This window comes from Saimiri boliviensis, chromosome 12 (assembly GCF_048565385.1).
Source record: "Saimiri boliviensis isolate mSaiBol1 chromosome 12, mSaiBol1.pri, whole genome shotgun sequence".
NCBI lineage: Eukaryota > Metazoa > Chordata > Mammalia > Primates > Cebidae > Saimiri > Saimiri boliviensis.
The window spans coordinates 25,180,964-25,206,553 of NC_133460.1; the positions used below are offsets into that span (position 1 = coordinate 25,180,964).

The following is a 25,590-nucleotide window of genomic DNA, read 5'->3' on the forward strand; positions in this document are numbered from 1 at the left end:
ACCTTGTTGACCAGGATGGTCTCGATCTCTTGACCTCGTGATCCGCCCGCCTCGGCCTCCCAAAGTGCTGGGATTACAGGCTTGAGCCACCGCGCCCGGCCGCATTTTTTCATATGCTTTTTGGCCATTTGTATATCCTCTTTGGTAAAATCTCTATTCAGACCTCTGTCCTATTTTTTTAAAACAGGGTCTCATTCCGTCATTCAGCCTAAAGTATAGTGATATCATCACAGCCCACTGTAGCCTTGAACTCCTAGGCTAAAAGGACTCTTCCACCTCAACTTCCCAAATAGACAGAACTATAGGAGCATACCCCCATACCTGGCTAATTTCATAAATTTTTCTTAGAGACACAATCTTGCTATGTTGCCCAGGCTGGCCTCAAACTCTTGGCCTAAAGCAGTCCTCTTGCCCTGGTCTCCCAAAGTGCTGGTGTTAAGGCATGAGCCATAACACCTGGTCTCTATCCCTTCTTTCATCTGGGCTACTCGTCTTGTTATTATTGACTTGTAAGTCTTTTATATATTCTGGATCTAAGTCCTTTATCAAATATATGATTTGCAAATCTTTTCTCCCATTTTGTGAGTGGTCATTTGATTTTCCAGATGGTTTCCTTTGAAGCACAATGTTTTTAATTTTAATAAAGTCCAATTTGGCTATTTTTGTCACTTGTACTTTTGGTGTCTTATCTAAGAAGGCTTTGCCTAATCCTAGGTCATGATGATTTACTCATATATTCTTTAGATTCCAAAAGTTGTATAGTTTTAGGTCTTATATTTGGATCTTACATTGGATCTGAGTTTATTTATTAATGGTCCAACTTCATTCTTTTGAATGTAGATAATCAGCATCCTGGCACATCTGCTGAAAACACTATTTTGTCCCCATTGAAATATCTTGGCACCTTAAGCAACTGACTGTAACTGCGAGGGTTTATTTCTAGACTCTCAATTCTACTTCACTGATCTACGTATTTTAACCTTATGCCAATACCACCCTTTCTTAAAGTTAAGTTTTGAAATCAGGAAGTGGGGGTCTTCTAACTTAGTTCTTCCTTTTCAAGACTATAGGTCCCTTGCAATTTCATAAAAATTTTAGGTTCAGCTTGTCCATTTCTGCAAAAACCAAGCTGGAATTTTGATAGATATTACATTACATTAATTTGGGAAGGAAGTATTGCTACCTTACCAATATTAAGGCTTCTGGTCCATAAACACAAGATATCTTTCCATCTAATTTAGGTGTTTAATTTCTTTCATTTTTTTGTAGATTTTATTGTACTTTTGTTAAATTTATTCCTAAATATTTTACCATTCTTCATATCACTGTTCAAAAAAAAACACATTTCTTAATTTCATTCATAAGCTAGTAATTGCTTGTGAAAGTCACCACTAGTAGGCTGGGCACGGTGGATCATACGTGTAATCTCAGCACTTTGGGAAGCCAAGGCAGGCGGATGACCTGAGGTCAAGAGTTTGCGATCAGCTTAGCCAACATAGTGAAACCCTGTCTCTACTAAAAATATAAAAATTAGCTGGGCATGGTGGCGGGTGCCTGTAATCCCAGGTACTTGGGAGGCTGAGGCAGGAGAATCACTTGAACCTGGGAGGCGTAAGTTGCAGTGAGCTGAGATCACGCCATTGTACTCCAGCCTGGGCGACACGGCGAAAACTCTGTCTCAAGAAAAAAAAATGTTACTACTAGGAACTTTTATAAGCTAGTTAACTGTTCATTACCAGCTTACAGAACTACGATTGATTTTCACATACTGATCTTATATCCTGCAATCTTAATGAATTTAGTTAGTTCCAATAGTCTTTTTGTAGATTCCTTAAGACGTTCTATATAAAAGATCATACCATCTGCATACAGATTGCTTTACTTCACTTCTTCCTTTCCAATCTGAATGCCTTTTCTTCATTTTCTTACCTAAATGCCCTGCTTAGAATCCCCAGTACGAGGCTGATTAGAATTGCCAAGAGTGGACATCATTGTGTAATTCATGATCTTAGGATTGAAAAGCATGCACTCTTTGACCATTGAGTATGATGTCCACTGTGGGATTTCACAGACGCCCTTTATCAAGTTCATTAAGTTCCCTCCTATGCCTAATTTACTGAGTGCTTTTTATCACGAAAAGGTTTGGATTTTATTAAATGCTTTTTCTGCATCTGTTAAGATGATCATGTACCTTTTAATTCTGTATTTTATTGATACAGTGTATTATATCAATTGATTTTTAGATGTTCAACCAATCTTGCATTCCAGAGATAAATCCCACTTCTCATGGTGTGCAATCCTTTTTATATTTTTGCTGGATTGGGTTTGGTAGTATTTTGCTGAGGATTTTGGCATCTACATTCATAAAGGGTATCTGTAGTTTTCTGGTGATGTCTCTGCCTAGTTTTAGTATCCGGGTCATACTAACCTCACAGAATGACCATCACCTATTTTTATTAATAAAATTTATTGGAACACAGTCATGCCCAACCATCTTCACGTTTCCTAGGGCTGCTTTCATGCTATCAATGACAGAGCTAGGCAGTTATGAGAGAGCCCATATGATGTACAAAAGCTAAAATAGTCATTATATGACGCTTTACAGAAACAGTTTGTTGACATCTGATCAGTATGAAAGGTTCATCTACAACACGTATTTCTTAAAGTGAATGTTAGAAATACTTAACTGTACAGATTCAGCCTAACTTCTTTTTCCTGTTGCTTACATCCCATAACTGGCCAAGGGACAAAAGCTTTGCTAGAAGGAACAACAAGGTCTGTAAATTCCAGAAGAGGTTGGTAAAATTCTAATCCCCTATCCTAACATTGCTACTTGAGGTAAGAGTTCTTGATTAAGATTCCCAAATATATAAATGACTGCAGAGAATCATTAACATGCTGCACCGAAGGCTAAGATTCCTTTAGTAACTCACATGACAGAATAATCACCATGAGATGAGAGTCTTTTATCTCATCTAGAAATTTGAACCACTACTGCTTTTTGCTCACCTTTCCTACTTCTTTCTGTGGAGCTTGGATAGTGTTTTGATCTTCCATTTTATCATCTTCCTCATCAAACAAGCTAAGAACAGTTTTGGTTCTGGCCTTGGTTCCTTTGTCCAATGGGGATGATGAAGAAAATAAATCAGAATGTTTGACTGCTTCCTGAGCAGATCTAGTCAAAAGTCCTTCCTGAAAATGAAAATAATAGGGGAAAGAAAATAAGTAACACTTGGAAATACAAATCCTACATGGAGCCTGCCGAGCTTCTTATTAATTCAGTAACTGCCACATTTGCGTGATTCAAGGCACACTGAATCACATTTGCTCCCAAGTAACAAAACACTGAGGTCAGTTCTTGATTGGCTGCTCCAAGAGACAGTTTTATACAATCATCCATAGCCAAAGATAATTTTTCCAAGCAGTTTAAGACCATGGGTACCTCTCTCCTACCAAGTGACAAGACAGCTATAATCCTGATGCACATTGGTTGCCCATGAGCTAGGAAGAACTTCTAAGTGGCAAAGATAACACAAATGCCAATCATTCAGAGTGGACCATGAATTCCTAGCATTTAATACATAAGCTCCAAGGAGGAAATCTAAAGGGCAAAATTAGACCCTTGAATTGCAGAAGGCTTTATACTGTATATGCAATTCAAGAAGGATCTCTAAAATAATTCTAAAAGGCAACATTCATTCATTCAACAAGTAGCACATTTCAGGTAAGATACAATTGATTATGAGGTACATCCTGATTTCAGAGCACCCAAACTATTCAAAAAATGCTTCTTTGAAGAAATACCTAATTTATAACAGTGCGTACCATGTGGAAGGTAGTATGCCAAGTACTACAGATAAAATGGTCAGCAAAACAAACCTGGCCCAATCTGCAAGGGGCTTACACTCAGTGAGGGAGAAGGCAGTACAGCAACCAGTCAGTCAAGTGTGGACCACAACCGGAATATGACTGGGGTCCACACACAGCCACTGGGAAGAGAATGTCACACAGGAACACAGGTACAAATAAAATGCTCGTATCACTGTAGCTCCAAGGAGCCTCAGCAGGAAATGCAAATATAAAGCTCTTCACACAGGCTCTGGGAGATTAACTAGACCTAAGCAGCTGGACACATAGCATATAAGAAAAGTTAGAGAAAGAGAGGAGGCATATAGAGACTGAAGGCAACCACACGGCTGAAATGGCCAGGCGTGGCCAGCAGCATTACCCACAGGCTTCCTGCAAAAGATGGCAGACTGTCCAGGACATGAAAGCTAGTGTTTTAGAAAGAGTACAAATTTTACTCTACTCTGTAATTTCTTGCCAACACCATCTAAAAGTAAAAGGATGCTGGGCCAGGCATGGCGGTTCACACCTGCAATCCCAGCACTCTGGGAGACCAAGGTAGGTGGATCACAAGGTCAAGAGATCGAGACCATCCTGGCCAACAAGGTGAAACCCTGTCTCTACTAAAAATATGAAAATTAGCTGGTCATGGTGGAGCACACTGTAGTCCCAGCTACTCAGGAGGCTGAGACAGGAGAATCCCTTGAACCCGGGAGGTAGAGGTTGCAGTGAGCCCAGATCTCACCACTGTACTCTGGCCTAGTGACAGAGTGAGACTTTGTCTCAAAAAAAGGTAAAAGGATGCTAATTAACATCTCCTTAAAACTGACTTTTTTTTTTTTGAGACCGAGTCTTGCTCTTTTGCCAGGCCGGAGTACAGTGGCATGATCTTGGCTCACTGCAACTTCCGTCTCCCAGATTCAAGTGATTCTCCTGCCTCAGCCTTCTGAGTAGCTGGGACTACAGGCATGTGCCACCATGCCTGGCTAATTTTTTGTATTTTAGTAGAGATGGGGTTTCACCATGGCCAGGATGGTCTCAATATCCTGACCTCATGATCTGCCTGCCTCAGCATCCCATAGTGCTGGGATTACAGGTGTGAGCCACCATGCCCAGCCTAAAACTGACATTTAAATTCAAGTACACTTGGGGACCAAAGGAGAACCAAGAGTAACAGGAACGCTGCACAGAAGACAACATGTTAGAAAGGCAATGATGCTATGACATGACAGTAACTGCAGAGACAGTGGCAGGCACACTGTAGTGTACATGTGTCCTGTAGAAGGACCAGGAGGAAAGGCCCTGCAGAGGCTTCCTGCACCGTGGGGACACAGACTGTTTGTCTGTGTTTTCAAATCTGTCTACAAATGGGCCATTTATTTTCTGTGGTCTTAAGGAGTTGTGTGTGTTTAAAACAACATATGAGAGACAAATGTATTCAAGTATACAAGAGAAAAAAGTCCACCTTTTCTGACTCAGCCACATCAGTTCTCCCAAATTCTGATGATTCCTTGGCACTCTCAACCTTCTTATCCACAGGCTTCCCTCCAAGTGGTGCCTCCTTCTCTTCTTCATCGCTGAACAGCAAAGGCGGTGCCTCAGAGACAGTCTCTTTTTTCTACCAAAAGAAGAGTACACAACATCCACAACGATAAAAAAGTGTGTCTGACCAGCATGGCCATATTCAGAACAAGCCCAAACCATCCTCTTAGGGCTTCAGCTAAATGTGGTGGTGGAAGAGAAGACAGGATAGTGAAGACAGCACCAAAAGGGAGAAGCAACAAATATTACCACCCGGGACTTACGGACAGGGTACTTCATGCATCACCTGCATCTGTCTACTTGTGTCTGTCAACCCCTATGCCTCCCTCTCTCAGATCCTTACCTCTGCCATCAGACGATTATGAGTCTCTCTCTGTCTCACTCCTGTTATATTTCAACTAGAAGGCATCATCCAGAGTTGTCTTGATAAAACAAGACACCTACTGGATCATGTCCTCTCCCACCTGAAACCGGCACTCCTTGAAGCAAATGACACTCAACAGACACCCCATTATATCCCTCTACTCATGTGCTTACTATTTCTTAAAGTCAGTGCAAACTTTCAAACTTCCATACCACACTGCCCTCGACGTCCGTAGAAGCAAATCTTCTTCATCCTTCAAGCCCTGCTCAGATGTCACCCATGGTCTTTCTGTTCCCTTGTCAGTTGCTTTGTTGAATAAGCATAATATTTATCTCTCCACCTGACCCTTCCTTGACTTTCTTCCTAACTAGCAGCTAGCACACATCTGTTTATCCGTTCATCTGAGAGGACTACACACTGTATTTCCATGGCCAGTCCCAGCGTTTTACACCAACTCAGTGCTCAATACAAGTCTGCAAGCACTTGAGCCCATTTGTCATCTCATCTTATCAGGGAGGCAGGAATTTGAGGGACTAGGAAACTGAAGTTCATGACTTACCTGGAATTCATGGCAACTTTGGGGCAAGTGACTTATCAACAAGTTCTTGAGAAAAAAACTAAAGCTCTACTATAGTACAGTATAGATACAAATCATACCATATGACACGAGAAAGTGTGCTTTGAGGCAATGCCTAAATCAAGTTAGGAAGGCAGATTTGGGAAACTAGGGAAGGGCATTGCTAACCATGATTTTACCATGTGATGAAGGAAGAATGAACAGAGCAAGGGGATTTGCAGTTATTGTTAGGAAGAGATCATTACAGTGCAAAACCATTTGAACTGGAAGCTCATGAAGAATTTCAGAAGAGATAAGTCAACACTGAAGTGATTAAAGGAAAAGGCTTTTGTGGAACACGCTGGACTCACTGAAAACTACATAAAAATTCAATATAACTAGTTGATAAGGGAGATAAAAAGAGACTTAAGTACGGCAAATCATATTCTTCCTTCATATATAACTAAGGTCCTAAACCACAGAAAATGCTAGTTTTAATTTTCTTAAAAACAAGCTAACTCCTTATCCTTGTCATGAAGTTTATTTTCTGTTTTTCTTTTTTTTTGAGACGGAGTCTCGCTCTGTTCCCCAGGCTGCAGTGCAGTGGCACAATATCGGCTCATTGCAACCTCCATCTCCCAGGTTCAAGCAATTCTGCTGCCTCAGCCCCCCTGGTAGCTGGGATTACAGGCGTGCATCACCACGCCCAGCTAATTTTTGTATTTTTAGTAGAGATGGGGTTTCACTATGATGGCCAGCCTGATCTCACACTCCTGACCTCAGGTGATCCATCTGCCTCGGCCTCCCAAAGTGCTGGGATGACAGGCGTGAGCCACCATGCCTGGCCAAATTTACTTTCTTGATAGGTATCAGAAAATAAGGAAAGTATGAAGGAAAAAAAAATGTAATGGTCTAAAATGACTGCATCTTGGCCATATGGATAACAGAAACTGGACCTATGAATGAAAGCTGAACCTCACCTGCAAGGCCAGAGCCTGTCAAATACCTCACTGACATGTACTGATTACAACTTGCCTACAGGATGAAACACAAAGGCAGCACAGAATCAACCATCCCTCTCCTGACCCTGAGTCCCACAGAATCAACCATCCCTCTCCTGACCCTGAGTCCCACAGAATCAACCATCCCTCTCCTGGCCCTGAGTCCCACAGAATCAACCATCCCTCTCCTGACCCTGAGTCCCACAGAATCAACCATCCTTCTCCTGACCCTGAGTCCCACAGAATCAACCATCCCTCTCCTGACCCTGAGTCCCCCTACATACTCATTAGGGTAAAAGGCTAATGAGTAAAATACATTAACCACCTATTTACGTTATCTTATATACAGTGTTACTGAGCACCAATCAGAACTGTTGAGGATGTCACCTTTGTTTCACTGCCCCCTTCTTCCATTTTCTATGTAACAGAAATGTATACATGCTGTGTCTCGTGTGGCCCACTCCGGGACACATTCTCAGTTTGGGCAGATCTCATTACTGGGCTAGCAGTTCACAGGCTTGGCTCAGAACAAAATTCACATTACATTTCTTTAAGTTCTCCTGCCTCTTGTTTAATCTTTTGGTCAACATGGGCTTATAACTGAGTCAGATTTAACTTACACTAAAATATCTCTAAACAAAAAATATCTTTTATTTACTGTTGTCTAAAGATGAGTATATTTCACAAATAATCAAAAATGTGCAGACTATTCAGCACTTAACTTGTGTGTCTTGATCTCGTTTTATTTAGCAACCAAAATTAGGTTGAAAGAAGTTTTACAGCTCCAGAGCCCGCAAAATTTATTGCTCACTTATCCCTCCAGTATAGGTTATAATTTACAAAGAAAAACCAATCAGATCTCCTGACTCCTTTAACTGTACAGCCACTGGATGTCCTCTAAGGGGGAGATATAAGTACAGAGGACCCAAGCAAAGGCCCAGGAGCCCCCAGAACCAGCAGCAGGGAGCCTGGGGACCAGGGTGAGCAGTATGCTTGCCCAGGGCTGAGAGCTTCCAGTATAATCTGTGTAACCCCATTTAACAGGAAGAGTCTTCTTCCATATCTCCTAGATATTTTTTGTTTGGAGTTTATTTTTAATTCCACAGTAATGCACAAATGCCTTCTTTACAATGGCTTTAAAAATGCATTGGGAGTATAAAGTCCCCCATTCCATGCCTTTCCCTGGACATAATCACTGGTAACAATGTGCTGTCAATCCTTTCAGGCCTGTTTCTAGGCATTCATGTCTATTTCTTTCATTTTTTTTTTTTTAATAATTTAAATGACACCATGCTATACGTGTTTATGCATCTTTTTTTTCCCCCTGCAGTATGTTTTTCATCCTATAAGCTCCACCTTGGGTTTTTTTCACCACTATATAGTATTCCACAGTCTAATTGTACTAGGACCTGTGCAACCATTTCTCCACTGATGGAGTATAATGGCCTCAAAGTTCATGCATTTTGTAGCACATGTGAGAATTTCCTTCCTTTTTACTGATTGGCTAATATAAACCAGGACCAAAGTGTTAGTATTTGACATACACTCATAAAAGGAATGACTTTGCCTTAACCGGTCTAGTCTAATATTAGCAGAATTCCATGCCAATGGGGCCAAGTCTCTTCTGAGACCCAGTTTCTTGTTCCTACACCCGACACTGAATGATGACTTTGCACGTGTGCTTCTTCTGTAGAATACTATTAATCAGAAGATGCCTTTTTGAAGCTAGGCAAATAAATTCTTCCATAAGACTCAGCCTCCAAGGTTAGGTATGAAGAGCTGATTCGGGGAAGTACTACTATTGATGTAGCATAAGCTCAAGGACATTTTCTGGGACTAAGCAATGAAAAATACCGTTGTTGCAGGAGGAACAGATGTGGGAGGAGAGCCAAACAGAGAGCTTCCGCTATCAGCATCGTCTTCAAAGAGGAGTGACACTCTCTGGGTCTTCTTTTGGCTATATAAACAAATAAAAGGTCAAATTAAGGAAAAGTGTGATAAAAAAACAAAAAACATAACAATGATATTTTTTCTAGACTGCACCTACAGGAACCCATCTACTGCCCAAACACCCAAGCCATCAGCTGACCTTACACAGTTGGAAGCAAACAGGAAAGACCTTTGAAACAGATGAACTCTTTCTCCAGCAAATCACTAGCCTCTATCCCTTACGCCTCAGATTGCCCCTTTCCTGTTAATATCCAGTGCAGGGGCACCAGCTGTTACCTCTGTAAGGCACACGATGCCTGAGCCTTCACAAGCAGAGGATTCTCTCTCACTTCCTACAGCACAAAAAGAACCAGAGTGGACATGCCTATTTCCAGAGTGGTCAGGAAGGTGGTTGCCAAGAGAGACCACAGAGGCTGGGAAATGACCCTTTGGCCTGGCTTCTATTTCTTTTTCTTAGTAGCTTTATTGAGACATAATTTACATAGCATAAAATTCACATTTCATTTATTTTATTTTTAATATTTATTTTATTTTTTAAGACAGGGTCTTGCTCTGTTGCCCAGGCTGGAGAGCAGCAGCACAATCATAGCTCACTGCAGCCTCAAATTCCTGAGCTCATGTGATCCTCCTGCCTTAGCTTCTTAAGTAGTTAAGTAGGCACACACCACCATGCCTGGCTAATTTTTTTTTTTTACTTTTTTGGAGAGGTGATGTCTCTCTATGTTGCCCAGGCTGGTCTTAAACACCTGGCCTCAAGAGATCCTTCTTCCACTTGGCCTCCCAAACAGGATTTCAGCCATGAGCCATTGCACTTGGTCAAATTCACCCTTTTAAAGTACACACTTCAGTGGTTTTTAAAAATATACTCATGGAGTTGTGCAACTATCATTACAACCTACATATACAACATTGTCATGACCCCAAAAAGAAATGCCATGCCCATGAGCAGTCATTCTCCATTCCCCCTGCCCCATGGCCTCTGGCAAACACTTATCTACTTTATGTCTCTATGGTTTATCTATTCTGTACATTTCATATAAATGGAACAATACAGTATGTGGTTTTCCGTGACCGGCTTCTTTTAAGTAACATAAAATTTTCCAGATTCATTCATGTTCTAGGATGCATCACGACTTTATTCTTTTTTATTGCTGAAAAATAGTCCATCATATGGTTATACATTTTGTTTATCCAGTCATCAGCTAATGGACATTTGGGTTGTTTACACTTTTGCCTGATATGACTAATGCTTCAATAAACACTCACGTATAAGCTTTTACATGAAAAACTGATTTCATTTCTCTTATGAATATACATAGGAATGAAACTGTTGTGTCATGTGGTGACTCTGTGTTTAACATCTTGAGGAAATGCCAAACTGCTTTCCAGAGTGATTATATCATTTTACATTCCACCAGTAGTGTATGAGTATGAGGGTTCCAATTCCTCCACATCCTCACCTAAACTTATTGTGTGTATAAAGCTTCTTTTGAGATCTGATGAAAGGTATGAATTATTTCCCATACACAAAACTTGACAGACAACTTCAGAAACAATAGGAGATAAGATGTATCTGGAACAGAGAAAGCATCCCTGAAAGCCAGATTTGGTGTGTGGCTGGAACCTGGACCCACAAACAAGATACTATTAAAACTGCCAGACTTATGACCTTGTGTGGGGTGGGGGTAGGAGGCGCCCATGGAAACAAGCTAACCTCGATACAATGTAGAAAATGCTCAGCTGGGGGATGGGGGCATGAAGGTGGAGCCATGTCCGCCCTGGGGTCCCTATTTCTTCTCTTTCTCATCTGTTTATAAAGTAAGGGAAGGCTTCTTAAGAGACAAGACTTACACTGAGTTTTGAAAGAAGGTGGCCAGGCAAGATAGGAAGAAGAACATCCCAGGAGAGAGCAATAAAAATAAAGGAATGCACTATTTCCTTGCACTCCCGATGCTAACTGGTAACATCTGAGTGCTCAGAATGTGCCAGCTATTGTGCTAAGCATTTCACATTTAGAGTCCATCTCATCGTCCCAAAAATCTGATGAGAGGAGTACTGTTTTTACTTTTGTTTAACAAATGAGAAAATTGAGGCGCAGGGAAGTTAGGTAACTTGCCCGAGGTTATTCAGACAGGAATATAGAATCGGAATTTAGTATCAAGTTTCCAGAGCCTATATTCTAAATCAGAGGCCAAAAATGCATCCAAGTGTCAAATTACAGAAGCCTAATGTAGAAATAGTGACGTCTAACAAGATCCCAGTATTTGGAGACAAAAATCTGAAGTACTTCTGAATCTATCAAATGACGCTTAACCACATCAAAGCATAGGATTTACATGTCCAATCAGTTACTTTTTTCTGCTAATAACATTCAGGTATTTCAAAGTAATCATGTAAGGCTCTTAAAAGGAGAAAAACTATTTTCAAGGAAGTTATTCTGAACCCATAAGCTAATCTGGCAGCATGTTACATCAACCACAGCCCATGCTACCCTGAATATCCTGCCAGCTTCAGTTCTAGCATTAATGTGGAGAGGCACCTAGGCCAGCTACGAGTTATCGACCCCTGGTGGGATATTGCAGAGCTCTGCAGGGAACTTTCTCCTAATAGGATATGTTCAATACTGAGCAGATTTCTATCCAAATGACAAATATTTAAATAATTCTGACCAAACTTGATATTCTTTAGATTAGCCCAGAGAAAAATCACAAATGAAAGATACCAAACTATACTCAGAGCCCTGACAAAACAAAGAAAAATAGTAATTTTTTTTTGAGATGGTGTCTCACTCTGTCTTCCAGGCTGGAGTGCAGTGGCATGATCTCAGCTCACTGCAACCTCTGCCTCCCTGGTTCAAGCGATGCTCCTGCCTCAGCCTCCCAAGTAGCTGGGGCTATAGGCACGTAATACCACATCCAGCTCATTTTTTTTTGTATTTTTAGTAGAGACAGTATTTCACCATGTTAGCCAGCATAGTCTCAATCTCCTGAGCTGGTGATCTGCCCACCTCAGCTTCCCAAAGTGCTAGGATTACAGGCGTAAGCCACTACGCCTGGCCAAAAAAGACTATTTTAAGATTTAAAAAAAATAATGGGGGTAGAAGTCAAATAAGATCCATGAAGACAAACATTTCTGGGTACTGAGAGAAAAGATCGTGTGAGTGAAAAGCAAAGACATTCTCACTGGCACAAAGGCTATGTGATCCATGATTAGCAACCATCCAAGGAACTGGCTTGCACATCAAATTCCTTTTCTTGTTACCATAGACAAGGAGTGAGGGATTCCTTACAATGAATATCTCACCCTATCTCACCTGTCCTTAGCAATGGCAAACAGATCATCTTCATCATCTTCCTCAAAGAGACTGGTCTTTTTCACAGCTTTGGCCTCCTGGCCCTGGAGGGTCCCAGAATCCTTGGGTTCTCCTTTTGACCTGCTATCAGATGCTGAGTGGGTCTGTGAAGCAGGAATATTCCACTGGTCCTTAAAACATAAAATATATATTAAAAGTCCAATGGCAATTTATATTATAAAATATAAGGAGTAAAAATAAAACTTGTATTTGTTAAACTAAGTTGTATTTAAACTAAGTATTAAACTTACTCCATCAGTCTTGAAGAAAGCTCATGCTAAGACTTTCTTTTGAACTCAAATCTAGACAGCTGGGTTCTCTGACCTCACAGAACTTCTCATGATTTCCTCCTCCAACACCTGCCATGATGTCTCTTCCCACTATGATTCTGCACTGTTTTAGGATAAGCAATTTGTCTATTTCAGGGGATCAACATTAATTATAGAGGCAATAAGGAAGAGGAATGTAAAAATATCAAGAACTCAAGAACTCCAACTCCAGAGAAGAATGATATTGTAATTTTAAAAATCCTAAAGCAGATTGAAAAAAAAAAGTGTAAAAAGCTCATGCAACACACATGTAAATGAGATACAATGAAAAACTGCTAGTAATCCTTTTCCCACAAAAGCCTGACTGCGGCCTTCAGAAAGCATTTAAGGAAATTCCACTCGGCTATGTTCACACCCCTTCAAATCAAAGAATTCCAAAGCACTTGAGGAAGTGCTCCGATCTCTGGAGTCCAGAGTCTTGGAAATCGAAGCGAGGTCAACAAGCCAGCAACAAAGTATTCAGAATTTCAGGCCCTACCCCTACTTTCTGAATCAGAACCTGCATTTCACAGAATGTCCAGGTGACTTCTTAAACATTAAGGTTTGAGAAGTGGTCCTCAATGTTTAGCAGTGACTAAATGATGGAATCCACTAGAGAGTGTCACAAAACTCCAATGACAAGGCTGTATCCCAAAGCAATTAATTCAGAATCTCTGGAGCTGGGATCTACTGTCAGTACTCTTTGGGTCTTTTTTTTTTTTTTTTTAATTTTTTTGTGACGGAGTCCCGCTCTGTTGCTCAGGTTGGAGTGCAGTAGTGCAATCTCTGCTTACCACAACCTCTGCCTCCTAGGTTCAAGTGATTCTCCTGCCTCAGCCTCCTGAGTAGCTGGGATTATAGGCATGCACCACCACGATGGGATAATTTTTGTATTTTTAGTAGAGACGAGGTTTTGCCATGTTGGCCAGGCTGGTCTCAAACTCCTAACCTCTGGTAATCTGCTCACCTCAGCTTCCCACAGTGCTGAAATTACAGGCGTGAGCCACCTCGCCTGGCCCGTCGGCACTCTTTAAAGTTCCCCATGGATCCCAGTGAGCAATCAAAGTCAACAGTCTTTGTTTTAAGACAAGCTTGTCCAACCCGTGGCCCACAGGCCACATGCAGCCCAGGACAACTTTGAATGTGGCCCAAAACAAATTTGTAAACTTTCTTAAAACATTATGGGATTTATGCATGGACCCCCCTTTTTTTTTTTTTTAGCTCATCAGCTATGCTAGTGTTAGCATATTTTATGAGTGACCAAAGACAATTCTTGTTTTTCCAGTGTGGCCCTTGGAAGCCAAAAGATTGGACGCCCCTGTTCTAGAACCCTGGTTATCTTTCCCCTGAATGTCTTTTTGCTACCAGCTTTAGCTAATGTTTTTATTTTCCCTGAACCACTATAATACTAGGAGCAACTCTGCTGATGTCTGGCTATTACTATAGGGGAAACAACTACTAACAATGTTTAAAAGAAAAAACTGGTAATCCATCATAAACTCATACATTTGAGTAGAAAAAGCAAATTATATATGCTTGGGAGTTCCTTGATTTCGAGACGTGAACATAGCTGGGTGTGATTTCCTTAAATGCTTTCTAAAGGCCAGACTCAGACTTTTGTGGTAAAAGGATCACTAGCAAGGATCTTTGTGTCTTGTTTACGTATGTGCTGCATAAGCTTTTAATACTTTTTTTTTTTTGCAATCTGCTTTGGAATTTTAAATTTACTTTCAATAAGAACATGAACATATCTATGACTTATCTGTCCACTTCACCTCCTCATAATCTGCATACAATATTAAAATGAAGAGGAATTATTATAACACAGGAAGATTTTTAATGCTCAAGATTTTTAATATCATTAAATTCTTTTTCTGCACAGCTAAATCTGATTCCTTGCTACTAAATCTGATTGAGTGAGCAGCTAAACCATATTCACAACTGACTTTGGTAATATCTATCCAGATCACAAAATATTGTTAAGACTCCTTAAAAAAAGAAAAGTTTAACCTGCTTAAGTTACTCCCACCACGTCTAGCTATAGTTCTAAATTAATGAAACACAGTAGTCATTTAACAAGATACTATTATATATGGCTATTGGGGTACAAGACATGCTACCTCAAAATATGACCCCTTGGCATTTGAGAAAACAGAAGCAGAAAGGTCTCTCTGACCTTTCCCTGGCCCTTCTCCTCTAAAGCAGACCATAGATGAATCCTCTAATCCTCTCTAGAGTAGGTCATAAGACCTTCATTCCAGTCCTCCCTATTCCCAGAGGGAAGGAGCCTCCTTATTTGTAAAGATGCAGAGAATGATCTGACCATGCAGGCATTGCTGAGCTCCCCTAGCTTATTCCCATCAGGTCACACCCTTTCATCTAATCGTGCTTCTCCACAACTGTCACTTCTTCATCAGACAGCATAAAATAGACACAGGAATTCCTGTTTCTCTGTGTCTTCATTTCTGAAGGATCCTGTGTCAGATAAAACTTACCTTAAATAAACTTGTACACTTTTCTGTGGTTAATCTGTCATTTGTTACAGGGGACTTGTCCATGAACCTAGCAATGGGTGAGAAATCATTTCTCCCCTAGCTGGCCTAACTCATTTGAATAAGCATACACTATCATGTGGGAGCCACGCTTATTCCCAACCATTTTGAAGAGATGAATCTTTAAATATATTACACTAAATGTCTTTCTTTAGAAAAGACAATCTTGTGAATATCACCTTTGGTAACTGAACGTCACTAGATACAAAACAGGTAGAAAAAGAAAATACTTGGGATGACTTTAACTCTTAAATCCCATCAAATAACCCCCTCTTCTTTAGGAGAAACCTCAGCTCACCTCCTCATCACTGCTGAACAACAGGGCAGATGCTTTCTTCTTGGAGACCTCGGAGGGTTTTGCTTTTTCTTGTCTCTCAGATTGTAGAGACAATGTCTGCTTCTTAGTAGCTGTACTCCCAAAAAGATTATCCTAGAAAAGCAAATTGCAGAAAGGTAAGACAAATTCATAAACAGAAAACACAAGATGTCCTCCTCCATTAAACTGTTAGGGAGTAAGTCTCCAGTCAGGTATATAAATAATACCTCTGGTGGGGAAAACCTACAAAATGCTAGTAAATCCCACACTAAAGCCTTTTCTCACTGCACCCATAGAAGAGAAAGAGATTACCATAGAATTCGAAGGCAGAGTAGCTGGGAAGAAGCAGGAGGACAACACACGAATGAGGTCATGACTTACAAGAAGAAACTGGGCCCCATCTAGTCGCCCTGTGGGCAAGTCCCTCTGCTCATTTCAGCGGGTTACAGCCTGCAATGGGCATGGGAGTCCCTGCAGCATCCAGCAACTCACACTGTCCTCTCCTCGAACGAGAAACCAGAACAGTGGCTCCAAAGAGAAAACTGGGGGGCTGTCTCCACTTCTTTACAGCTAAGAAAGACACCTGGGATGGAGGGAAGTCATGACTTGTGTTTCTCACTAACTTCAAGGAGATTATACAGAGTGAAGAAGTAGTTTACTAAATAAAATTGCTGGTGTACTAAGTTTAATTGTATTCATAAATTCTTCTGTTGTCAAGCACTCCCCAAAAGTTATATTTATTAAGGTGATTTTATTCAGGTAAGGGGAACAAAAGCATCAGAGGGCCTGAGTCTGAGTTAGGATGGAAAAACTCTTAACACCAGGTGAACAGGCCTGGAATGTGAAGATGAATGAAGGAGAGAATGGTAAAGTAGGACAGGCCAGGAGAATAATGAGCTGGTGTCCAGTGGGGATAATAATGACAGAGCTCACATTCACCATGCACTTACTATGTGCAGGCACTCTGCAAGAGCTTTACACTAGTAGTTACAGCTGCCACAATGACCCTACTCACTGTTAAGTCACATGAGCTTAAGGAAGGTTAAGTTACTTGCTCCAGGTCCCTGATTTGCAAGTGGTGGGGCTGGGATATGAACCCAGGGGTCTGATAGCAAAGCCTATGAGCTCACCACTGCCCAGTACTGCAGAAGGTTAAGGTTTGGGTGTCTTCTGTCTTATTTCTCTTCCCCACTTTGTGCTCTCCATCCAGAATGGGAAAGAAAGACAATGGTTAGGACATGGCTGCCTTCTCCTTTGCATCCCCACTTGGTCCAAGACACTCTTGTAGGTCATTGGGTATAACATGGATCCATCCTCTAAACTAAAGTACAGCTGACCCTGAATGACAAGAGTTTGAGCTGCACAGGTCCACTTATACACAAATGTTTTTCCAGTAATATGTTGAAAATTTTGCGGACATTTGCAACAATTTGAAAAATTTGGCAGACAAACCACGTAGCCTAGAAATATCAAAAAAATTAAGAAAAAGCTAGATATATCATGAATACAAAAATATATAAATAGATACTATTTATGTGTTAATCAACTGTTTATGTTATCCATGTGGCTCTGGTCAACAGTACGCTATTATTAGTAGGTAAGTTTTTGGGAAGTGGGAAGTTATATACGGATTTTTGACTGCAATGCAGAAGTCAAAACAACCCCCACATTGTTCAAGGGTCAACTGTATTTCTCAAAGGCAGATTTCAAAAAATAAAACCTGTCGGTTTCACTCCATGAGAACTCTGTCAAGAGGCCAGGCACGGTGGCTTATGGCTATAATCCTAGCACTTTGGGAGGCTGAGGTAAGCGGATCACCTGAGGTCAGGAGTTTGAGACTAGCCGGACCAACACGGTAAAGCCCTGTCTCTACTAAAAATACGAAAATTAGCCAGGCGTGGTGTTGTGCGCCTGTAGTTGTAGCTACTAGGGAGGTTGAGGCAGGAAAACTGCTTGAACCCGGTTGCAATGAGGTGAGACTGCACCACTGCACTCCAGCCTGGGTGACAGAGCAAAACTCCATCTCAAAAAAGAAAGAAAGAACTGTGTCAATAATCTAATGTCTTCTCCATTGGACAGCTAGGAAAATAAAAGGAAGAAGCCACTGAAATGAAAACAGAAATATTTTTGTTATTTAAACTTCAGGTAGCCTGACTGCTTCCCTATCACGTTTTGCTAGTGTATGAGCCTCTGGGTAGAAAGTTACATCAGCAACAGTTTTCTGCTTATTTAAATTATCTAGTGTTGCAATAACAACGTTTACCTCTTCATCTTCATCATCAAACAAGGAAACCGACGTGGGGAGCTTGCTAGGCAGCAGAGATGTACCTTTTAACTTACTAGCACTTTGAGAAGAAAACAAATCCTGTTGGATTAAAATTAAAGTTGCCAGTTAATAGGAATATCAGTTTCAGTATAAAACATGAGTGACTCAGACATGATGGCTGCCATGTATCTAGGTTTCTTTTCTTAGAGGGAAGGTGGCTCAGACCCAGTCCTTAAAGGGACAGGCCTCAGGGTCTGTCAGGGGTATGTGCAATGGCAGTAAGGAGTAGGAAAGCCACAGGATCTGGTGGCCTTGCAGAGCCCAGAGGCTTCTGTATTCCCACCTGAATGACAGAAGGCAGGAAGAAGTTTTCTAATCAATTTCCTACAGTACGCTAAAAAAATAAATAAATAAGAATGACTTCCCATTACTGTCTAAAGAATCAGAGATTAGATAGGTTCAATAAAGGAACAGGGGCTAGATTCCCAAATGAAAGGAGCTACAACTATTTTATTTAGTAACAACCTTCTCTCCTAAGATTATGAATTAATTTAAATAAATATAAATTAAATTTTTATTTTAAAATGTTTGCTACTCCTCTTAGCTTAACTGTAGGTATAAGACGTTGCAAACCAGGAAGAGACCTGCTAGATTCTAAAGAAACTTTCAGCCAGGCACAGTGGCTCATGCCTATAATCCCAGCATTTTGGGAGGCCGGGGCGTATGTATCACCTGAGGTCAGGAGTTCGAGACCAGCCTGGGCAACATGATGAAACCCAGTCTCTACTAAAAATACAAAATTATCTAGGCATGGTGGTGGGTGCCTGTAATACCAGCTACTTGGGAGGCTGAGGCAGGAGAATCGCTTGAACCTGGGAGGCAGAGGTTGCAGTAAGTAGAGATTGTACCATTGCACTCCAGTCTGGGCAACAAGAGTGAAATTCCAACTCAAAAAAAATAAAAAAATAAAGAAATTTTCAAAATGTTATAAGACATCAGCTTATCCTGCAAAGAAATACCTACAAATTGAGCTACATGAATTAGAAACATAAAATGAGACATCTATTCCCTTGGGAAGAGAAACTTCAATACACAAGAGCCAAACAATTAAACAGGACAAGAATATATTTTCTAAGACTTCTTCAGACAGTTTTTAAAAAATTATGGAGTCAATGTCTATTCTTCAAATATAGACCTAATGAGTTCACTAAGTGAACTCTCCTCTGCACAGTGGTTTTCCCCTGTGCTCCCCAGAGTCCCATGGGTTTATTTAGATAGAAGAGGCCACATGGGGAGCTCCTGGCATCCCATACCCCTCCCGCATGTTACACAATGGCAAGAGAAAGGGTTCTGCTGATTTAAGAAAATGAAAGTAAATCAAAGCAAAGAACAAAAACAAATGTTAACATCACAGTTTTGGGCCCTTAACTAATACCTTTCTTGGTAATGGAAAAAAGACATTTCCATTACTTCAAATAGGTTCCCCCAAAATGACTTCACAGGGTAAGCTTCAGCTCCACACTTGAGATACAGAGGAGTCAGGAAGCATTCCTTCTGGTCCAAAGCGTTATCTCCTAGACTGCCTTGGTTTTACTTCTCCTTGACTAAGAATCCCAGCAATACCCAATAAAAACATTCACTCTGTGATGACACACATGGGGCAAAGCCTTTGGTACGGGTTTTCACACAAGTCTGCGAGTTCATTTCCGCTCCCACCATCAAGAAGGGGAGCCTATGGCCCTTCTCTATGAATCTGGATGGGCCTCCATGACCACCTTGACCAACAAATGGAACAAAAGGAACACTGCTGACTTCCAAGGCTGGAACACAGAAGGCAACATGACCTCCACCTGGCTCTCTCTGAGGACTCTCTCCTACAGCCCCAAGCCAGCATGTAAGAGGGTGGCTTCTCTGACTGCAGGCTAGAAGCCACACAGGCCTAGCGAGAGATATCCCAGGGGCCCCAGTGCCCAGTTACCAGAGTAAGCTGAACCTCAGCCCAGCCACCTTCAGACACAAGACAAAGTGTCAGTGACAATGACCTAGCTAAGCCTAGTCAACCTCTAGAACTGTGAGATAACAAAAATATTGGTGTTGAAGTTATTTGTTTCACAGCAATAAATAACCAGAACACCTTGTAAGTCACTGAAATTGGTCACATTTGATTTTCTTGTCTAGTCGACAAATACTGAATGGCTTAGCACATGCCAAGCACTGATATTAAGGACAAGGTGTTAGGGATACAAACAAGGAATGAAAAGTCCTGCCCTCGTGGCACTTACTTGAGTGGGAAGTAGAGACAATGAATAAGTAAATATACATTGTCCCTGGCAACATGTGCTGTAGTAAACAGTGAAACAGAAGAGAGGACCAGGAGCACAGGATGGTGTGTGCTAGCGCTTCCTGTTATGTGTATTTCATCAGGGAGTCCTTACAAGAACTCGAAAACTGAGGAAGGAAGCTGGATTCTGGGAACAGCATTACTCAGAGTGGCAGGGGTCAGTGCAAAGACCCCGAGGTGCAGGTGTGGGATCCACAAGGATAAAACACTGCAGGCTCCACCATGCTGTAAGTTGGGGTCAGGGTGGTGACTTAACTGGACTTTGGCTAATTCACGTTTTGTACACTAGCCTTCAGTGAAATAACAGTCTCAAAGACATTCTTCACATCAAGGGCAATCACTCTACTTCCAAAGGGTTTCATGTATATCCTCACTGTAAGTGCAAAGTCCAACCATGAGAGCCTAACCTACAGCCCACAGTTTCTTGAAATACATGTAAGTTTCTGCCATGTTCACATACTTTTCTGTAAAAGGGGCTTATTGCTTCCCATTACATTCTCATACAAGCCTCTGATCTCCTAAAAGGCTAACTTAAAATTAGATCTAAGAGGAAATAGTCCTGAGGGACTCAGGAAAAGCAGTGAAGCTTCAGAGAGTTGGTTCTAAGGTGCCCGGGGGGACCAAAGCAACCAGTGAAGTAGGGTCCCACGCCTATTAGCAGTCTCAGTCTCAGTCTCAGTCTCACTAAGACAGAAGGCTATGCCAGAATCCATCTGCTATAGCACTAAGTCACTTTCTAGTTAGTGAGAATGTCAATAAAGGAAGTAGCATGGTGACCTCCACTCTGGTGCAAGCATCTCATCACATCATGAGCCCATAAACAGTCTAAAGCAGGCGTCCCCAAACTTTTTACACAGTGGGCCAGTTCACTGTTCCTCAGACCGTTGGAGGGCCACCACATACTGTGCTCCTCTCACTGACCACCAATGAAAGAGGTGCCCCTTCCTGAAGTGCGGCGGGGGGCTGGATAAATGGCCTCAGGGGGCCGCATGCGGCCCGCGGGCCGTAGTTTGGGGACGCCTGGTCTAAAGTCTAGGCATCCTAGAGAGAGAGTACTTTCATCCCAGGAGATTAAGTAAAGTCCATCCCCAAAGTGAAAAGTAAACATACTGCTTTCTAAAGATCCTATGCTCTCAAGAGATTATTTATTTATTTTGAGACGAAGCCTTGCTCTGTTGCCCAGGCTGGAGTGCAGTGGGGCCATCTCGGCTCACTGCAACCTCTGCCACCCAGGTTCAAGTGAATCTCCTGTCTCAGCCTCCTGAGTAGCTGGGATTACAGGTGCACACCACCATGCACAGCTAATTTTTGTATTTTTAGTAGAGACAGGGTTTCATCATGTTGGCCAGGCTGGTCTCGAACTCGTGACCTCAGGTGTCCACCTGCCTTGGCCTCCCAAAGTGCCAGGATTACAGGCATGAGCCACTGCGCCTGGCCTCAAGAGATGATTTTTAAGTAACTGGAGTACTTCACAAAAAGTCTTACAACTCTGAGAAAAATCTGATTCAGAAATAGTTTCTCTGTCATATCCATAGGCCAATACTCACAACTAAGGAAAAGAATACCATACCTCAGAGTCCTCCTCATCCGAAAATAAGCCTTTTTGAGTCTTTGTCTCTGATGAGGGTTTGAGATTTTTGCTGGAAGGTGAGGTAACCTTTGATGGGGAAAACAAAAAGACAAAGAAAAATTAAGGATTAACAAATAGGATACCCAGAAAAGAGGGTTTATCCAATCAACCATTTAGAAAATGCGAGGAGTCTCTGCTGTGATAGGCACCAAAACGAGGGAGCTGTTAAGAGAACAGCGAGACAAACAGAGGACACATCTGATGTATCAGGGAGCAGGACACACTGCCTGGGTCAATCAGTGCACAGAGGGGACATGTGCAATGAGACACAGAGTAGAAAGGTAGGCTGCCCAAGGGGCCTGTCAGGTTCTGAATGCTGGGCCTTACGTGGTCGGCAGGAGAAAGTCAGGGTTCACAGACAGAACATGGCATGATGAGATGAACTGTAGAAAGAGGAGGGACCAGCTGTGCAGAACAGCAGCGAAAGGTCAAGCAGCCAGAAGGGCTTAAAGACTGCTGGGGACACAATGACTGGCTACAAATGCAGGTCAATCTGAGCATCAAAAAGAATAATGGCCTGGCCAACATGGTCAAACTCCATCTCCACAAAAAATATAAAAATTAGCTGGGTGTGGTGGTGTGTGCATGTAGTCCCAGCTACTTGGGAGGCTGAGACTGGAGAATCACTTGAACCCAGTAGGTTGAAGCTCCAGTGAACTATGATTATGCCACTATACTTCAGCCTGGGCAACAGAGCAAGACCCTGTCTCAAAAAAAAAAAAAAAAAAAAAAAGAGGAAGAATGATGGTAATGGATTATCATATACACTGAAGAATGAATCCATGATCCCAAAGCAATATTAAAAATGGGGGAAGGAGTGGAAGAGAAAACTCTTTATTCAGAAGAATGCCAACTAATAAGAAATAAAGAATTTAAAAAACAGTGGTTTATGCCCACTAACAGGTTAACTGATTTTAGGAAAAGATCATCAATGGATTTTAAAAACACTGTATAAAAGGCTAGGAGAGAACGGATATTCATACTGTGTCCAACTATCACTTTAGAGATCAACTTATCAATGGCAAAAGAGAACAGGGTACCTTTTCAATGAAGCAGTGTGGTGGGCACCTAACAATCAAGTGACAAACTTGTCAGAATGAGGCAGACAGTGAACCTGATGTGTCTTGGGAGGTGATACAACAGGAAGTGCACAACCCTGCCTGCTTGTATTCTTGCCAAAACTGCTGACCCTGAATTTAATCATAGGAAAATAATAAAGCAAATTCACAAAGTCACACATTCTACAAGACAACTGGCTGGACAAAAAAAACAAAAAATGTGGGAGGTGCTGCTCCAGATTAAAGAGACCAAAGAGACAGCACGACCAAATGCAATGTAGACACACTGCCTGAATCCTGGGTTTCTTCAAAAAAAAAAAAAAAAAAAATCAAAACACACAAAAAATACTATAAAGCAGGGGTCCCTAACCCTGGGCTACAGACCAGTCCATGGCCTGTTAAGAACCTGGCCTCACAGCAGGAGGTGAGGTGAGCAGCGAGCATTACCACCTGAACTCTGCCTCCTGTCAGATCAACCACAGCATTAGATTCTCACAGGAGGGCAAACCCTATTGTGAACTGTGCATGCAAGTGATGTGGGTTGCAGGTTGCACTCTTCTTTATGTCCCTAATGCCAAAAAGGTTGGGGATCGCTGCTATAAATAGCATTTTGGGAACAAGAGAGGACATTAGAATATGGACTATATTGTTGGGGAGATTTTACAAAGACATTTTGAGGCAAACTGAAGCAATTCAAATACAGACTAGATATTAAGAGTCTACTACAGAATTACTGTTCATCTCACAGCTGTTGATAATGGCATTGTGGTTATAAGGAAGTCTTTTCAAGAGAGGCTTAATGAAATATTTAGGAGTAGAATGTCCCAATGACTACATGCAATCAGTTCCATGCAGCAAACAGTTAAAATAACTTACACGCAAATAGTTCAGGAAAAAACAGATATGTAACAAAGTTTACATCCATAACCCTAAGAACTGATCAATCCAGGTGGTAGTTATTTGAGTGTTCACTGCAATCTTCTTACATGAAAGGGAACAATACTTCCCTCTGGGTTCCAGATGAATTCTTAAGATGCCCCAGATCAATGCTCCTGCATTCACTCTTCCCTCCTGCTCACCTTTTTTTCTGCTCTTGCTTTATTTTCATCTGTCTGACTCACAGTGGCTTCTGGCAATGCTTCAGCTTTTTCTTTGAACAGATCTCCTTCTTCATCATCAAAGATATCAGCAGTAGACTGGACTTTGCCTTTAAAAAATACCAAGGCATAAAATTACACTAAGGTCAAAAATCCTACCACAAAATTTGTAGATTTAAAATTCTTCCCTCCTGAAGAATAAATAGAAAAGTTACGTTGTTTTAGTAAGTGAAACTATACTCTTCCCTTGGAATTTTTCAAAGAGCATAGTAGTACCTCAAGACAGAACAGATAGTTTAACCATGCAGCTGACATGCTTATCCAAGCAGCAGCCTCCTGTGCTTAGAGTAGCTTGGACTGGCTTAAAAGGTGAAGAAAGATCTAGAGGAAGAAAGATTATTTAAGAGGACCACCAAGTCAATCATCTAAGGAATCTGAGAAGTGAGGGCTTGGCTCCTGCTTTTAAAAAAAATCAAACTCTACGAAAGCAGATAAAAGCAAATACTGAAATCCCCTCATAACTCCACCTGCCTACTCGAACAAGATGGACACTGGGGACAGTTCAGCATACATGCTTCTAATTCCCCCAAAGGATATACTAATGAATTAACTTTAGTTATTTACAAATAAGACTATAAATTGGAAGATAATTTGAATAATATGTCTTACCATTTACGTTTTCCATTTAATGTACCTATAAAATCTTTCCAAGTCAACATGTGTAGACCCTATTTTTTTTTAACAGTCACACAATATGCCACTGAATGGAAGGGCCATAGCTCACCCTATTGATAAATCTGAGTAATTTCCAAACTTTCACTACCATAAGCACTGCTGTAACAAGTGAGGCATGTGTTGCCGAAATGAGGGCACTGGCTCATGAACATCCAGAGACTAGGAGTTGTCAAACAAAGCAGCATCAATTTACTAGTGATTCTAAATCAGTTCTCAAAGATACCCACTAAGTGAGAACCCTGTGGAGCAACAAAAAGCACTACTACCTTCCTTTACTGTCATCTTCACCTAGACCTGCATGCATTCTGCATCCGTTTACACTCTTTTTAGATTAACTAGGCTATTATTTTCCTTCACACTTCTGCTTCCATCCTTACTTTCTATACCTAACACTGAAAAAAAAGAGTAAGTCCAGACAGCCTGCTTCTAAATGCATTCTGGTTCTATCTATTCCTATTCCAACCCTTTTTATTTTTTCAAGTTCCTGAAAATTATGTGTACCTTAGGGATCTACCTTTCTTTTCAGGAAAAGAAGTCAATGAATCTAAGTCTTGCTATTCCAAGTGTGGTCCACAGACCACAAAGCTTGCTGGGAATGCACAATCTCAGGCCCCACCCTAGACCTACTGAATTGGAATCTTCATTTTGACAAAAGCCCCTGGGAGATTCACCTGCA

The 25,590-nt window shown here is 41.3% G+C and overlaps 1 protein-coding gene across 7 annotated transcripts in view; it reads right to left on the reverse strand.

Annotated features, from left to right (window-relative positions):
- WASHC2C (WASH complex subunit 2C) overlaps nucleotides 1-25,590 on the reverse strand; it is a 66,642-nt gene that overhangs the window by 11,400 nt on the left and 29,652 nt on the right. For 6 of the 7 annotated variants that reach the window (XM_039477808.2, XM_039477807.2, XM_039477809.2 and 3 more), the window contains exons 16-23: nucleotides 24,162-24,289; nucleotides 21,965-22,051; nucleotides 18,051-18,152; nucleotides 15,770-15,901; nucleotides 12,573-12,742; nucleotides 9,164-9,266; nucleotides 5,312-5,464; nucleotides 3,010-3,192 (exon numbers count right to left, since the gene is read on the reverse strand). In XM_039477808.2, coding sequence (XP_039333742.1) covers nucleotides 3,010-3,192; nucleotides 5,312-5,464; nucleotides 9,164-9,266; nucleotides 12,573-12,742; nucleotides 15,770-15,901; nucleotides 18,051-18,152; nucleotides 21,965-22,051; nucleotides 24,162-24,289 — 1,058 coding nt within the window. Of the gene's footprint in view, nucleotides 1-3,009; nucleotides 3,193-5,311; nucleotides 5,465-9,163; nucleotides 9,267-12,572; nucleotides 12,743-15,769; nucleotides 15,902-18,050; nucleotides 18,153-21,964; nucleotides 22,052-24,161; nucleotides 24,290-25,590 lie in introns of those variants that run through there. The other variant, XM_039477812.2, reaches the window with a different exon arrangement.